This window comes from Tachysurus vachellii, chromosome 2 (genome assembly GCF_030014155.1).
Source record: "Tachysurus vachellii isolate PV-2020 chromosome 2, HZAU_Pvac_v1, whole genome shotgun sequence".
Classification (NCBI taxonomy): domain Eukaryota; kingdom Metazoa; phylum Chordata; class Actinopteri; order Siluriformes; family Bagridae; genus Tachysurus; species Tachysurus vachellii.
This window is the reverse complement of record NC_083461.1, coordinates 33863682-33881336: the sequence shown is the minus strand read 5'-3', so window position 1 is coordinate 33881336 and position 17655 is coordinate 33863682. Positions and strand designations below refer to the sequence as shown.

The 17655-nt window shown below is 37.7% G+C and overlaps 2 protein-coding genes across 4 annotated transcripts in view; one reads left to right on the top strand and one right to left on the bottom strand.

Annotated features, from left to right (window-relative positions):
* The first annotated feature begins 1332 nt into the window (after positions 1 to 1332).
* On the top strand, positions 1333 to 11806 carry LOC132860746 (kelch-like protein 33). 2 transcript variants are annotated; one of them, XM_060892035.1, is made up of 8 exons: positions 1333 to 1466; positions 1798 to 2590; positions 2965 to 3407; positions 3883 to 4005; positions 5782 to 5901; positions 7340 to 7590; positions 8226 to 8396; positions 10503 to 11806. In XM_060892035.1, exons 1-8 carry the CDS (start codon positions 1464 to 1466, stop codon positions 11026 to 11028), a joined length of 2430 nt encoding a protein of 809 aa, XP_060748018.1. In that variant the 5' UTR covers positions 1333 to 1463; the 3' UTR covers positions 11029 to 11806. The 2 variants fall into 2 exon arrangements, with proteins under 2 accessions (XP_060748018.1, XP_060748019.1); XM_060892036.1 differs by lacking the exon at positions 3883 to 4005.
* Positions 11807 to 16170: 4364 nt separating this feature from the next.
* The window catches only part of LOC132841832 (spectrin beta chain, non-erythrocytic 1-like), an 81402-nt gene continuing 79917 nt past the window's right edge, over positions 16171 to 17655 (bottom strand). For both annotated transcript variants that reach the window (XM_060864389.1, XM_060864387.1), the window contains one exon: positions 16171 to 17607. In XM_060864389.1, coding sequence (XP_060720372.1) covers positions 17422 to 17607 — 186 coding nt within the window. In that variant the 3' untranslated portion in view covers positions 16171 to 17421. The remainder of the gene's footprint in view (positions 17608 to 17655) is intronic.

Sequence of the window (17655 nt, the reverse complement as noted above, 5' to 3'; positions counted from 1 at the left end):
CATGTCTGGCAGAAATTTCATCATGGATGACTGCTCATCAGGATGGATGAAAGCTCAATCCTAGCAAAACTGAACTGCTGTTCATCCCAGGTGATTCATCCCCAGGTCATGATCTTGCTATATCCTTGCACAACGATCTGATCTCCCCTTCAGCCACAGCTCGCAACCTTGGGGTAACCATGGACAATCAATTGTCCTTTTCCTCTCATGTTGCTAATGTGACTCGCTCATGTCGGTTTCTGCTCTACAACATTAGAAGGATTCGGCCATTTCTGTCCACACATGCTGCTCAGGTACTTGTTCAGTCTCTGGTCATTTCTATACTGGATTACTGCAACACACTGCTGGCAGGTCTACCTATGAACGCAATCCATCCTCTGCAAATGATCCAAAATGCAGCTGCCCGGCTTGTTTTCAACCTGCCAAAGTTCTCGCATACCACCCCGCTGCTGCAATCCATCCACTGGCTTCCGGTAGCTGCACGCATCAGATTCAAAACACTGATGCTGGCCTACAAAGCCAAAAATGGACCAGCTCCCTCTTACCTCAAAGCCCTCATCACTCTGCGCACTGCACCCCGCACCCTCCGATCTACCAGCACTGCTCGACTGGTTCCACCATCTCTCAGGGTAAGAGGTAAGTATACTACAAGACTCTTCTCTGTACTGGCACCAAAATGGTGGAATGAACTTCCCCTAGAGGTCCGGACAGCTGAGTCACTGGCTATTTTCAAGCGGTGGTTGAAGACCTACTTATTCAGGAAACACTTCAACTAGCACTTCTTTCCTTATCTTTTGCATTTAAAAAAAAAAAAAAAAAAAAAACACCTTTGACACTTTTTCATTGTAACTTTGAACAAATGTTTTAAACTCATGGTATCTTAAGTATGTAACTTAGTGAGCCAGCACTAATGTATTCAATGCTAGAGATTTAAGCACTTATGTACGTCGCTCTGGATAAGGGCGTCTGCCAAATGCTGTAAATGTAAATGTAAATGTAAACCATGTGGAGTCCACCAGCAAGAAGCACACCAGCAAGAAGGTGGTACACCAGCTGGTATTCCAGCAAGAAGCACATTGCATAGTAACACATTGCTAGTAATTCCTAGACAATTTGCCTATGATTAAAAAAAAAAAAAAAAACATTGAGAAGGTATAATGTTGATATATTGTCTTCTACTGTTAGTATACTCTCTTTAATTCATATAGGTCTTTCTGGCACATGGGAAATATGATTGATTCCATTAAATGGAAATATACACCTTATAAGTACCAATGTCTATTATTAGCATGCTAACACTGGCACACTCCCATTGTCCTGTGGTGTATGAAAGTGACTGGATACACTCTAGAGCTGAGATATTAATAACTGTCTTTTTTCAGGGAGATCATACTTAATATTTAATCGTTGAAGCTAACCAAGACCTTTGTGCTTTTGTTTTTTTACCTTCCTGCAGCAGCCAAATGGTAAGTTTCGAATTTGATCATTGAAAACAATGTAATACTGTACAGTCTTGCACAACCTTGTACGTGTAGCCATTTCTTACAAGGTCACTTTGTCTGTGAAATGACAATACTGACATTACTTACTATAGCATTACTGAAAAATGTTATATATTGTATATGATACATTTAGAAAATGATAACATTTGTACATGCATTTTTTGTCAATGATTAAAATTGTGACTCTTTTCTCTTCTCTTTCTTCTCTTTTCTTCTCTTCACTTCTCTTCTCCTTTAAGTGTGAAACAAATGTGTTTCTTTGCTCTAAATGCATTGCCTTTCATCTTTACAACAGAATAATGCCTCTGCAGCAAAAACAAGCAAAAAGCAAGAGCAACAGTTATCCCTCCGTCAGAGGATGGCATTATTTCAGGCCAGTCCTTCGGATAGACAGACAAGCAGTAAAGGAAGTGATATGTGTAAAAGCAAAAAGGGTGGAGCAGAAACAAATACATCCATCTCAGTATCTCTTCGTGTTCAAAAAGAAGTCAATGAATACAAAGCCTGCTCTTCTTCTACTCTTAGTAATAATCACCTCAATGAAGCTCCCATGTTTACCTCATGCCTCCCACCCTCTGACCCCTGCAATAGTCAAGAGCTCATCTCATTTCTGCTCCCTTCCTACTGTGACTCACTCTTTAAGTCAATATGTAGTTTAAAAGAAGAGGGTCTACTATTAGACTGCAGTTTACAACTTCTTGGCAATACTCACAAAGCTCACCAATTGGTGCTTGCTGCTGTCAGTCAAAAAGCAGAGGCGTGGCTGTGCTCCAAGAACATGGTGGTGAATTTGGATAATTTAGGAGGATCTGCATGTCATATAACTTATGCAGGACTGAAAGCTGTTTTGAACTTTGCTTACTGTGGAGAAGTGAATATGATTTACCCTGAGGCCAGAAATTTGGAGGAGATTCTGATGGCTTGCAGGTGTTTAGAAGTGGATCGACTTGCAGAGGTGTGCAAGGCTGAAGATCCATCCTCAGGGAGAGTGGAAAGAGAACACTGCCTGCAGGTGATAAGGACTCTGTGGAAGAGGCATGTTGGCTGTGATGTTATCATGGAGGTGGAAAGTGGAGAACGTTTCCCTGGTAATTATGGCTTTTAATGAAGGGAACATATTGTACATATTATTGCACAAGCTCTAATAGTAGGCATAACAGTTTTGTACATACATTCATATAGGAACACTCATTTTTGAGTCTATTAGCAAAATACAAAATCACTGAGTCAGTCAATGATAAAACTGTCAGTCAGTGAAAAACAACGCATTATCTTATAGCTCATTAGCTATTTAACCAGCTGTTATTTTTGTTCTTGGCTATTTTAATCTCAGGATTACTACTAAATGCAGATTAAATGTTTGGACAATGAAAATGTGCAATCTGATTATATGATAATGATGATTGTATATATGATGATCTACTATTTTTCATCCCTCTCCTACTTTCTAACTTGCTCTCAGCCCATCGTGTTATACTTGCTGCTGGAGGAGACTACTTTAGAGCCCTCTTTTGCAGTGGCTTACGTGAGTCCAAAGAGGAGGTGGTGTGTATGCAAGGCATTGCATCATGGGTGCTGGAATCCATGTTGGAGTTCATATACTCTGGACAGTTAAAGCTGGGCTGGCAGAATATCTGGGACCTAACTGAAGCTTTTCTGCAATTCCAGCTACAAGGGGCACAAACACTATGCTCACAATTTCTACATGACCATATGAATGATGCTTCCTGTTTAGACACTCTGTTTCTAGCTGAGACATATGGACTGGAGCATCTTGGTAGGGCAGCAGAGGAGTATGCTTTATCCCACTTTCAGCAGGTTTCAGAGAGAGAGAATTTTAAAGATCTCACGTGTACTCTACTGGAGCGACTGCTAGGAAAAGATGAACTGAGAGCAGACTCTGAGGTGAGTTTACTGACTAACTAAGGGACACCAATAAGAACACTATGATTCATTTTCTCTCTTTCATCAGAATTGGCAATATATTGACTGATGTAAAACAGCAATAAAGTTTCAACAGACCAGTGAAGAGTAAAATTTTTACAGGGCAACACAGTGGAGCAACTGGTACAGTTGGTGCCTCAGTTCCATGGTTCAATTTTGAGCTTTGGTTTCTAAGTCTTTGAGTTTCACATGTTCTACCTGTGTCTATGTGATTTCTCCCAGAACTACAATATTCTCCAACCTCCCAAACACCATAGATTGGTATCGTATCATATCATTCTATACCACAAGAAAGTGGTTACTAAAGATGATTGAATGAATGAATGAATAAATGAATGAATGAATTAATAATATTAACAAAGACAAATCTCTCTCTCTCTCTCTCTCTCTCTCTCTCTCTCTCTCTCTCTCTCTCTCTCTCTCTCTCTCTCTAAAGGTGGTGGTGTTCAGGGCCTTAATGAGTTGGGTTGAGGAGAATAAAGCATACAATCTGCCCAATTTACCAGAACTTCTCCAGAGAGTCCGCTTCCCTTTAATGAGTCCAACAGAGCTAGAGGAGGTATTTAAAAAGCAAAACTTATGCAGTGTTGAATTGCCTAAAAAAGTGTTTAACCATAGGTACTGTGACCAGAAATTATACACACAGTTGTATTTTTTTGGATGTTTTATTCTTTTACAATATGTACCAATAATGTGTCAAATTGAGCTTTTTTATCACAAATAATTAGAAAGCAAAATGTTCTAAAATCGATATACATTAATTGTAAAACGAAAACTGGAAAACTGACAACTGAAAAACAACTGACTTGTGGTGGCTCCACCGTTGTTCACAATGACAGCTGTAGACTTCTTTGGTTATGATGAAAGTTCAGTGTTGATTATCTTCATACAGAAATGTTTGATTTCATTCAGTTTAAATTTATATTATTTAAATAGCACTTTAACAATAGATTTAGTCACAGAGCAATGTTTAGTATCTATTATGTTTTAGATATTTTGCAGGAGCCATGAGAACCTTGAATTAATGACTGATCTGACTAATTTTATGTTAAGTTACTTTCTGAGTAGTTCTACATTTTTATGTAGCTCAGGGCACAGACCCAGTCTCTGTTTTTGGGGAAAAAGTGTGAAGACTCACAGCAGTTAGTCTGTTTAGACTAATTATCTGCTGCTGGTCTCCACCTCTGGACTGTCACTGATTATCTAGGCCTGTTCTGAGACTTTAAGTTACAATAGGCTTCAAGAAATTTTACAAAAAAGGGATGGATGCTATCCTGCCCTAAAAGGCCACAAAAGACTTATCTATCCATTCACCCTGCTGTGAAAGCTCTACTTCTGGATTCGATATCTCCTCCTAAGACACACAGACTTACTAATCGACACTTCATACAAATAAAGCTAATAATAATGATGGAAAAAGAAACACTAAACATCTTTTGCCGTGTTGAATTAATCTGTAAACTTTACACTTTAGACAGACTCTAGTTTGGCTTTTTGCTGAATGTTTCTAATTATTCATTCATTCATTCATTCATTTTCTACCGCTTATCCGAGCTACCTTGGGTCACGGGGAGCCTGTGCCTATCTCAGGCGTCATTGGGCATCAAGGCAGGATACACCCTGGACGGAGTGCCAACCCATCTCAGGGCACACACACTCTCATTCACTCACGCAATCACACACTAGGGACAATTTTTCCAGAGATGCCAATCAACCTACCATGCATGTCTTTGGACCGGGGGAGGAAACCGGAGTACCCGGAGGAAACCCCCGAGGCACGGGGAGAACATGCAAACTCCACACACAAGGTGGAGGTGGGAATCGAACCCCGACCCTGGAGGTGTGAGGCGAACGTGCTAACCACTAAGCCACCATGCCCCCCCGTTTCTAATTATTGTCACAATTAATCATAGTCATAGAGTTTTTGTAAATGGCTTAATAATAAAATCATTGTGAAAATGAATAGAGTGTATTGTACACAGTATATTGTATCCAATTTATTGTGTTGCAGTTCTATACAGTGTTACAGTTATATTTACAGTATTATCCACAGATGATGTATTTAATAGTTTCTGTATAATTACTATTGCTGTATTATTTTCCCTGCAGATAATACACATATGTACAAAGTATTTCTATACATATTTACTTTAGTACTAAATAATTTTACTATACATGGTGTATCAGAATGGTTCCCTGGTGGTCCAGCGGCAGGATCCCATGCTCTCATTCCTGCGGCCTGCAACCAACTTGTGCCAAGTCTACAACTGGGTTAGGGTTAGGGTACAAATCAACAACCAGCACAAGTCATCTATTTTCCCTTCTGTTTTTTCAGGTTGAGGGCTGCAGACTGCTAAGTAGAAATGCAGAAGGAAGGGAAGCCTTACAGATAGTGAGGAAGCTTCTCAAAGGGAACCAGGGAGCAATAGGATGTAAACCACGTAACCCAAATCAGGTAGCATGTGCATGGTGATACATGCCAGCAGAGATCATTTGTATTTTGTTTGTATTTTAGTCAAGTAAATATACAGTAGGTAGAATATTCTTCTTTGTGTGTGTAAAAAGCAATATATACATTTAAAGTTATGATTTCTTTAGTTCAAATAGGTCTTGAGCTCATTTACAGAAGTGAGCAGACATCACAGTAAACTGTAAGCAAATAAAAGTCAAATACATGTGGTGACTACTAATAATGATAGCATCAAAGATGATATTAATAATGATAGTAATAAAGGATGAGCTGAGTTAACAAGGTATATGATTTTTTTTTAATTGTCTGTTAAAGCTTTCCAATATAAAGTGCTGTACCAGGAGGATAGGCTAGTGTTTTTAAAAACTGACTGGTGAGTGATATTAGTATAAAACATTGGAGATTTAAGGCTGGTTAAGTTAAATCCGTAAAGGTGTAGCATATGATGTATTTATTGTGCAGTAATTTTTCTTTTTTTTTTCTTTTCTTTTTTTTTTTTTTTTACTGTAGCAACTTCTACTGGATGTAATTGGGAATTATGTTTTTTCTTTGTCTTTTTTATATTTGATAAGGTCACAAACAAGCCATCAATAAATAGCTGTCTCATGCTTATTACTCCTCTCTGACTCCATGCTGAGTTTGATTAAAAATGTTGATTAGAAATGTTTCATAATGGAGCATAATTGGAGGGGAAATATCAAGGATTACATTTGATTTCAATAAAGCTGTTAAGGGTGATATTGATTGGGTTGTATGTATATATAGCAGTAATGTGTCATGATGGTTTGGATAGAACCTCAGTTTTGGAGCAGTTAATGAAGTAACCAGACACCTTGCTAAAGTGTTTAGTCATAATATAATCATAACATAATATAAATAAACTCATTTTATGGTGCTGTGACTTTGACTGAAGACCTTAGTTTTTGTCAAGAGTTCAGTAAAGAGTGCAAATCATCTATACCAGTTGAAATGGTATAGATATTAGGGCAACTCTACCCGATCAGATGCATTTTTCACTATGATTAGTGATTATTTGAAGCTATGAAGCATTCATTCATTCATCTTCTACCGCTAATCCGAACTACCTCGGGTCATGGGGAGCCTGTGCCTGCTATGTAACTATTATACAAATATAATTGGTTTAGTAGTCTGTCAGCATTTTCTGAGGAAACTGATGGGCATTTAAAACAAAGTGTACTGTTTAAGAAAATCAGAAGAAATGAACTGGTATAAGAATATAGCATTTCTGTGTACCTCAGAAGTTTTAAATGTAAAAACTGCAGAATTCACAGATGCTGTTGTTGTTTATAGTGTTGTTCTTATTGTCTTATTATTGTGTATTGATCGGTGCCTATTATTATACTAATTACGTGAATCTACACTGAACACACAAATTAAATAAATGTCCTTTTCTCACATGAAGGTCTTGGTGTTGGTGGGAGGGGACAGTGTGGATGACAACTTTGAGCGGCGGGAACCAAACCGGTCCCTGTGGTTTGCTCAGCGCTTTCTGAGAGGAGAAGGGCTCATAAGGACTATAGAGTGGGAACCTTTGGTTCAGCTACCAGACCCTCCACGACTTCGCCATTGTGTTTGTGTGCTCAATAACTTTTTGTACATACTAGGAGGCCGCAAGTACTATGGAAAACTAGATATACTCAAGTCTGTGGTGAGGTAAAACATGTCAAACAGCAACAAACACAGCAGATTAAGTAGTAGTGGATGAAAAATGACAAACATTAGTCACAATTGTGTTTTAAATAAGAAATTGGTTACATAGTGAATGTTACAGTATATAGTGAATATTAATAGTGAAAGAATGATCTGTCCATTTGCTTTCCGAAATGTAACACACATTTTGTAACAAATCTTGCTTCTCAGCACATATATCCTGTACTTTCTAATATTATATATTATGTAATATTTAAATTTTAATATCGCAGCATCATAATTTTCAACTCGTGTTTTTTGTTGACGTCTAACTGCTTGGCCAAACTTTACCCATTTGTCTTGTCATAGCAGTTCTTAATTACATCATACATTATATTGTACATGTTCTTGTTCTGTCTTTTTTGTTGCCTTTTTTTGGTTGTTCTTCTCTTGCTAGGGTACATGACCTATATTACTATCTCAAAGGTAAATTTAGCTTTTTTCTACCAGCAGGATGCAGTCTTTGTCTTGATGCATTAATGTTCTGAGTGGAGTGCAGCATCTTCACACAGTTCCATAGGGAAGGTCAAAGACAGTGTAAAATTATATACAGAGGCTTTAAATGTTTGTTTTTTTTTTTTTGTGTTAAATGTTTTCAGATTCAGCCCTGCACATTGTAAATGGGAGTGTTTGCCTGATATGGCCAGTCCCAGAGATTACTTTGCTGCTGTGTGTTGGAGAGGCAAGGTGTTTGTCCTGGGAGGCAACCTTGATGACACAACTTACCTGGATTCTGTGGAGTATTACACACCTGAAGACAATACTTGGCGGTACAGTTTTGTCTGTTATCAATTATTTTACAGTTTGCTAAATAGTAAAATAACATCATTAACAATAGTTTTTGTTTAAAAAAGATACATCTAAATATAAAAATATGTATTCATATTGTTTTATTAATACTCATCCTAGTTATTAGCTTCCTATACATTCCCATAAGTGACATAGTTTACACCTGACATCTGGGCTAAAAATGAACACATGAGATAAAGGTTAGCAGGTCCAGCTGTTGGGTACTTGAACACCAGTAACCGCCTACTGCTTTTCTTAGTTCTGTTCACTTGGTCAGATAAACCAATCTTTGGAAACACAACAGCTCCAGTTCATGTGGCTGCTTCATCATTAAATTTCTGCTCTCTTTCAACTTGATTCCTTTTTTCAATTCAGTTCAACTTTAATTGTATAGCACTTTTAACCATGGACATTGCCTTAAAGCAACTTTACAGAACATAAGAAATATCAGGGTTCCCACGCATCCTGGAAAACCTGGAAATCCTGTAAAATTAATGACCAATATTCCAGTCCTGGAAAACACATGGAAAATGAGAGAAAACATAAACTGTCCTGGAAAAAATCTTCTTGTCCTGGAAAATTATTATTTTTTTAAATGTTCTTGATCATTTAAAGAACAGTTTACAACTGGTCGAAACAATTAACGTTAGTAACAGAAAGCGCTCTGTTCAGGGACGCTGAGTTTTTGACGGGTTTTTGTTATGCTGTTTAATCTCGCTGTGACGGATGACGCTGTCTTGTGTTGGCGGTTTCAGGTGCTAGGAATGGTTTAAGTGCTCGAATGTTTTCAGCAAATGGTGACGGGTAAGCAGGTTATATTAACCTTGTTTATCTGAATATCATGTGCAAGGGGAATGCACAGCAAACTAAAGCATGCATGATGGCATTGGCCTGAGAAAGGAAAGGGTATTAATATGTGCGGTATTTTTATTTTATAAATGTTGAAATTTCATTCACATGACAAATTGTCTTTAAAAGTATAGTTAAGTAATAGCCATAAAGTGTACGTTGTTTTTAAGACTTCTGGAGAGAAGAACATATTACTTTAGGCCGTGAATCTGTGATCCTTGTCTTTTTTTGCTAAATTTGAAATGTCCTGGAAAAGTCCTGGAAAATGATCTCTGAAAAAGAGTGGGAACCCTGAATATAGTAAAAAAGTTTATACAAAGATACAAAAATTCACGATCGATATTGTACATATTTACAGTATGAGCAAGCCATGAAGCGATTGTGGCAAGGAAAAACTCCATTAAATGGAAGAGGAAGAAACCTTGAGAGGAACCAGACTCAAAAGCTTATTTGGGTGACAGTGACAGTGAAGGTGTTATTGTGAATAATGTCCTTTCTATAATCAGATATGATAACTTGACCACTGGAGGTTTAAAGAACAAGGGAATTCTCTTCTACTTTTCTACATGCAAACTGCTTTAAAGATGAGCTGTTACTACACTGTAAAAGGTAAACACTAGGCAGTTATAAGTATGTATCAGTGAAATAGAACAACAGTGTTGCCAGAACAACATGCTCACTAACATGACCCTGCATCACTTCCCCAGTCATACCTCTGGCTTCTCGACCTTAGTTGCCTGTTCAGCTCTTTGACTTCATTTCATTCATTCATTCATTCATTCATTCATCTTCTACCGCTTATCCGAACCACCTCGGGTCACGGGGAGCCTGTGCCTATCTCAGGCGTCCTTGGGCATCAAGGCAGGATACACCCTGGACGGAGTGCCAACCCATCGCAGGGCACACACACACACACACACTCATTCACTCACGCAATCACACACTAGGGACAATTTTCCAGAGATGCCAATCAACCTACCATGCATGTCTTTGGACCGGGGGAGGAAACCGGAGTACCCGGAGGAAACCCCCGAGGCACGGGGAGAACATGCAAACTCCACACACACAAGGTGGAGGCGGGAATCGAACCCTGACCCTGGAGGTGTGAGGCGAACGTGCTAACCACTAAGCCACCGTGCCCCCCTTGACTTCATTTGAAATGTCAATAATTAAGAAAGAAAAAAATGGTCGTTAACTTCAGTTTTCAGCTTTTTCTCTGCATCTGTGCTCTGTGATAGGTTGGCTCATCCTTTAGACACACCCATTTCTGGCCATGCTGCTGCCATATTGGATGGTGAGATTTTCCTATCAGGAGGCTGTGACTCTCATCAACACTGTCTTCCTTCTCTGTGGCATTATGATCCTGTCTATGGCTGCTCAAACAGGGCTCCGATGGAGAGTGGAGCTGGCCGTGCAGGTCATGTGATGCTGGCTGTAGGAAATCAACTGGTCGTGGCTGGAGGGCTGCAGCCGCTGCAAGTGGGTTTTGGGGACCAGTTACAATGCGAGGCATATGATGTGTTGCATAATTGCTGGATGCCTCTTCCCCCTCTGCCACGACCCCATCTTTCTCCTGCAGCCACATCTCTGGATGGAATGCTATATGTCTTGGGAGGATATTCATCTGATTCAGGATATGACACACCATGGGTTTATCGATATGACCCACGGGACAAATTCTGGGACAAACTGGGAACAATGCCTCATGCTTACGCTGACCTTGCAGCATGCATGCTTCAATTACCCATAAGCCTCAGGGGTTAATGTTGTCTGAATATTCCAGAATAATATTCTGTTGAAAACTGCAAAGTGTTTGTTAAATAGCATAAATTGTGCATGGTACATGAAAGGTAATTAATACAAAAATACAGTTAGAAGTAAAGTCTGACCAGTCTTGGGGTCATCCAGTTTCATCATATGCCTTACAACAAATTATAGCAGGAAAAAAGCCACATCAGGACTAATTTTATTCACTAGACTTTACTGCAGAAAAATACACAGATGAAAGAAAATTCATAGAAATTCATGACTGATGAAAATGCGCAAGGTTTTCTGCAGCCTGTGATGTGTATATGCAGGAACCACATCTTTTTTTTACCTGCTGCAAACGTTTGATATACTGCTAGATTTAAATATATTTCATACACATGTTTTCGAAATACAGTCTCACTTCCTGTTTTGACTTTTACTGTCTGAATTGTTTGCATGCTATATGCACTTCCTGTTGTTGGTTTCACTGTCAATGAAGCTCTCAGTTACCAGTTAACAATTTAGACAGAAAATAATGTCATAGGGTGTGTTGAGAAGAGCATGATCCAGGGATTTATTTGGAAAAAGAGATTTTTTTTTAAAAATGGTGTAGTGACTTGGTGCTAAGTTCGGTCAGTGTGCCAAATTCTACAACATGATTATTGTAACATGACATTAATAATAATAATAATAATAATAATAATAATAATAATAATAATAATAATAATAGCACTAGCAAACACAGTAGATGCCTACATTTGGTGCTTCGACCCAAATAAATTATAATCCTTCAAACCCCAAAATAAATCATATATTATTATTATTATTATTATTATTATTATTATTATTTACATTTTATTGAGTAATTGGATTGTAACTTTTAAATTAAGACAGCCCTGGTTTGTACCATTCTAAAAGCTTGAAGTTGCATGAACCACATAATGTTTTTTGCATGTACTGTACATTAAATACATTAGTTAAATATTAGGATATTAGTTAAAACAAAGTAAAAAAAATCTTTACTAATAACAAGTATTGCTGTGTTGTTTGTCATGATGAGAATGTTTTAATAATACCGCATACAGAAACTGATTACTAATGATTAGAGAGGCTTTGAGAACATTTTAATGAAGAACATTTGATATTCTTTTCTACATTACAGCCTTCTACTTTTCTAGATTATTGACGTAAGTTCAACACACAGATCATGTACTATATATAAAACGTCCCCAAACAAATTTTTGAAGAATAAGCTATTGGCACAGATTAAGGTATATGATGTAGTAGTTCTGCTGGAGGACATAAATTATGTCAATGTGGTCATTAAATAATTAAGTATTTGGCTTTTTTTATTAGGGATAAATCTAAATTTAAATGTTAAACTTTAAACTTAGAATTTTTTAATTTCTGCAAAATGTCTATTACTAAAAGCGTTATACAAATAAAATGCAGTTGAATTGTGTTATTGTATTGCATAAGACTCAGATGTTGTTGTTGTTACTGTTGTCCTTGTCCTGCTCCCTGTATCGTGCCGCAATCATCTGATCCGCATATCAGGATTTTGACACTGAATGCCCTTCCTGACACAACCCTTCTAATTTATACAGGCTTGGAACGAGCATTGAGAGTCTACCCTTCAATGGCTGGGTCGAACCTAGGCCGTGGCTGTGAGACTTGTAAATACTGCTTAGAAAATAATGAAGGCCTATTCAGTGTTGTATAAAGTACTAGAAAGCAATACTTGAGTAAAAGTACAAGTATCGTACTAGAAAAAGACTTTGGTAGAAGTGAAAGTCACCTTTTAGAATATTACTCAAGTAAAAGTCTTAAAGTATCTGATATTTACTGTACTTAAGTATCAAAAGTAATTTTCTGATATTTAATGTACTTAAGTATTTGAAGTAAAAGTAAAAAGTAAAATTTCAGTGATTGTCGGTAGGCATAAGAGGCACTTCATCCGGTAGGAAGAATCTTTCATTCCAATGTACAGAAACATTTCTTGCAAATATGGCCACGGGTGTTTAACGTTACCTTCTTCACCCTGTTCACCATTACCGTCAGGGTGGTCGTCTACGACAGAGGTGGCTAAACCGTGGCTCCCGAGCCGCATGTTGGTCTTTGCCCGCTTTCATGCTGTTCTTACGTTCATATCGAAGTTTGTGTGTCTTTTTAATGTGCGTGTTCGCTTGAGTTTGCTTGAGTTTAATACGGTATTTTCGTCAAACGCGCATGTGAGTGGGATGAAAATACCTCAAAGTTTCCCAGTAGGAGCAAGATCATTTGAGTAAACAATTTGTGTCAAGTTCGCTCTCAAAATGGCAGGGAAAAAAGGTGATGATCATGTGTGCCCATGTGTATGATGTGGCCCTTTGCGGTAACACAGTAAAAAATGTGGCTCTGTTGAGGCTCAGGTTCAGTTGTGCTTCCGCCTCCTTTTGGCAACATTACGCTGAAATAGAGCGTGCGGAGCGTAATGCAATCTAGGAGCAGTGATTCGCCAAACCTCCCTTATTGCAGTCGCAATTTTATTATTTATTTATTTTTTGTTTTTGGTTTTTATCTTATTTTGTAGTAACGAGTAACGAAGATGGTTAGTGGAAATATAGCGGAGTAAAAGTATACATTTTATCTAGAAAATGTAGTGGAGTAAAAGTGAAAGTTGACATAAATTTAAATAGCGAAGTAAAGTACAGATACGTGAAATTTCTACTTAAGTACAGCAACGAAGTATTTATACTTCGTTACATTACAACACTTGTCCTATTAACATACTAATTAATTAATTAAACAGAAGTTAATGTGTTAATGATGTGCTGTTCTTTTATGGTTATTATGGTAATCCTGTATAGTTTGTTATGTGCTGTTGGAAAGTATCGTAGTGTTTATGAATTTATGAAGAACTTTATGAGTGGACACTATGTAAAAAAGAAAAGTGCGCATTTAAATTTCTCATCATTTAGACAACAAATCCCTTTGGAGTGTCTCACTCTCCTTCCCTTGCATGGTGTCAGTGGGGCAGTGGTGGTTCAATTTAATTCAATGCAATTCAAATTTATTTGTATAGCGCTTTTCACAATTGACTGTCTCAAAGCAGCTTTACAGAACAAAAGGTTATTATAAAGAATAATAGAAAGATTAATAGAACACAAAATTCAAGACTAATATTAGATATATTTGTATATATAGATTTGTATTCAAGCAATTGGTTCAAGCACGTAAGGCTCTGGGTTGTTGATCAGGTTTCAAACCTCAGCACTGCCAAGCTGCCACTGTTGGGCCCTTAAGCAAGGCCCTTAACCCTCCCTGCTCCAGGGGCACCGCTCCAGCTGCCCCGAGCTCTGACCCCAACCTCCTTAGTTGGTATATGCAAAGAAAAAGAATTCCACTGTACCGTAATGTACTGTATATGTAACTATAATAAAGGCTTCCATGCCCTGATTCATTGATTCATTGATTCATTGATTCAGTCATCACTTCTCATCTTAACCATATGATCATTAAAATGCAGTTAACTGCATTCGCAAAAAGGTCCACAGTCTGGCAATTAATCCACAGATTATAAACATTGTCATGGATATGATCATTCATACAGAGGCTTGTTGACATGTAAAGGTTTATAGTGATCTGAACAAAGAACAATGATTCTCTGGACACACGACTTGATTCTTGTAAAAATCTAATTCTGTGAACACTTTACTGATTTAAGTATTAATGTGACCTCTAAATATTGTGGTATCACAATAAAGATCAGAGAACTGACCGCTCACAGGACAAGATTTCTACTTGAATAAAGCATTGTGAATAAAAAGAGTAGTGTGTGTGTGTGTATGTGTGTGTGTATATACACAGTACATCACCTCTCTTTCCATTCTGAAATTTTTAGTGTTTATTCAAATTCAAATTTATTTGTATAGCGCTTTTAAGAACAATTCTTTAAAACAAATGATTGAATGAATATCAATAAGTAATTAGTATTCATTAATCAATTACTTAAAAAGTGACATTTTTAAGTATTGTTTTTTATTTATTGTTATTTGATTTGTAATTTGGGTGTCTGTCAGTCAAGATTAAAAGACTGATGTTTAGAGAAGAATGAGGTTTAACTATTCCGCGTTCACATTCTGTTATTTTCTCTGCCTCAGTAGATCAACAATATTTATCCTGGTCAGGGTTCCAGTGGATCCAGGAGGCTGGGAATGTGCTTGGATGTGAAGAAGGAACACACCCTGGATGTGATGTGAATCCAATCAGAGCACTCATTTGCACCCAGGAACAATTTAGTGTTAGCATTGCACATTGCAGAGTAGGAATAACCTGGAGAAACTGAAGGAAACGCACACAGGCATGAAAAGAACATGTGACACTACATAAAGACAATAATATGAGCTCAGGACAGAAACCAGCCCTGTGCCGACTCCTGCGTGGATTTCCTCCATGTTGTCTAATAATCACTGACCTGATCCAGATCTTGACTTGAAGGTTGTTCTTATTGAGAGTAGGTTCAGAAATCTTAGAAAGCAGTTACTGTAATACTTAGTGGTTAAAGAGTTGGGCTACTGATCGTAAGGTTTAGTTCAAATCCCAGGATCACCAAGTTCTTCTGCTTGGCTGTATAGATGATATAAAGGTAAGTCGTTCTGGATAAACACCTTTAGCTGTCTGAACATCTGAGTAACTGGCTGTATTCAAACACAGAATAAAGAACTACATATTCACCAAAAACACCTATTAGCATTTGTTAATTTGTATAACAATCCTTATGTTTTAGCTTTTCATACTGTACTAGTAATAGTAATAGTTTCATTCATACTCCCCCTTAACATTGTTAGGCTAATTGTTTTCTTGGCTCCTGACCTAGTGAACTAGCATGAAGAATATGCTCTTGCTGAGGACTATAGACACTTGTGCAAGTGGATGAAGGGATAAAGGATGTCATTTTAAAAGTAACCGAAGTGCAAAAGAAGTGAAGTGCAAATGTTATCCTGGACCTGGACAAATCTCTGAACACTCCATCTGACTGTGCTCAAAACTTTGGTGTTGTAATGGACAACCATCTTTTAACTAATGTTCTTTATTTTCTAAACTGTGAAACAAGCATCAAACCTTCACGGAAAGTCTCATTGTTGGATGTGATGCGCAACAAAGAAGCAAGACAAGTAAGAACAGCAAACATTTTCATTTCAAAAGCATTTTAATGACTTTGCACGTATTTATAACAGATAGGCTAAAAGGCTACAGGTGCAGTTCCATCCACATGAGGTCTGGCTCCATGTTTTACATAAGAACCACTGAACCCCAGAGGCAATATGGCATTATTCTGATTGTGCAATAATGTTGAAAAGGTATTGTTACAATAGTTACACCGACAGATTGCGCACTATTTATCAGGTAGCCGGAGAAAGTAGCGAGATGAGAACACATGGTGCTATAGTCAACAAGCAAGTATTTTTCATTCATATGATTTCTCTCCCCCCCAAAAAGAAATAACACAATCCATTTCTATACTTAACAAATTACGCCTTTTAGGAGTTACATCTATTTTCATATTTTACTCTAAATAATCTTTAAACATACAATATATTGCAACTCAAAAACAAGAAGAAAAAACTATTTTTTAAAAAAAAATGTTTTTTATCCTTGATAAAAGTATTCCTTCATACAAAGCCAACATTCTGACCATTCACATATCATTAACATATCAAACATTTGAGCAAAAGCAAATAGTAGCCACTATTTTGTGGGTTTGCATCGAGACACGTTTGCTTCATACTAAGCTCTTTAATACAGGGACAGACTGCCTTTAAGGAAACTTATAATGACTAACGCTTTTTATTAGTATTGAAAATTCACCAGCAGGTTAACAACTCAACGGAGTCTAAAGCACCACTGCCCTCCATCGGTAAATGCCTCACAAAAACTGAGGGCAGATCCTACAAACGTCACTCACTTACAAAATGAGAGAAAGAGAGAGAGAGAGAGAGAGAGAGAGAGAGAGAGAGAGAGAGAGAGAGAGAGAGAGAGAGAGACTAGCGAGACTTTACAGCACTAAAGCAGATATACTGAACGAAAGCAAGTACAAACAAAGAAGAGATGATAGGTGGAAAGAAAGCATACTAATTATAAGAAATTGTCTCTTAGACTTAGGAACGATTTACAGATGACTACTCAAAGCACCTCATAAACCTAAGAACCCTAAAATATTTGCTAGCTCCTTTCTTTTTAACCAAAAAAATGAAAAAAAAAAAAAAAAAAATGTGCCTACTCAGAGGAGTCTCCAAGTGCACGCACCAAGTGTGGGCTTTTGTCTCTGAGCTTTTTACCGGGTGTTCCGCTTCAGGAAGAGGATGAAAAGAAGGAACAAAAAAAAACAAAAAAAAAAAACAGACCAAATAAACTGCTGGGAAAGACTTATTTCTTCTTGAAGAGGCTGAAGCGCTTCTCTTTGTCTTTCTCCCGCTTGCCTGGGCTGGACTCAGCACCCATGCTGACAGAGGTGGGCAGGGTTTGGGTGCGTCCCGAGGCCGGGGTGCTATGGCTGCTGATCTCGGAGGGTGTCTTGCATGAGATCACTTGGATCCATGAGTTCATCTCCTCCTGAGAGAACAGATAGATGGGAAGAGAGAACAAGGTGTCAAATGTATA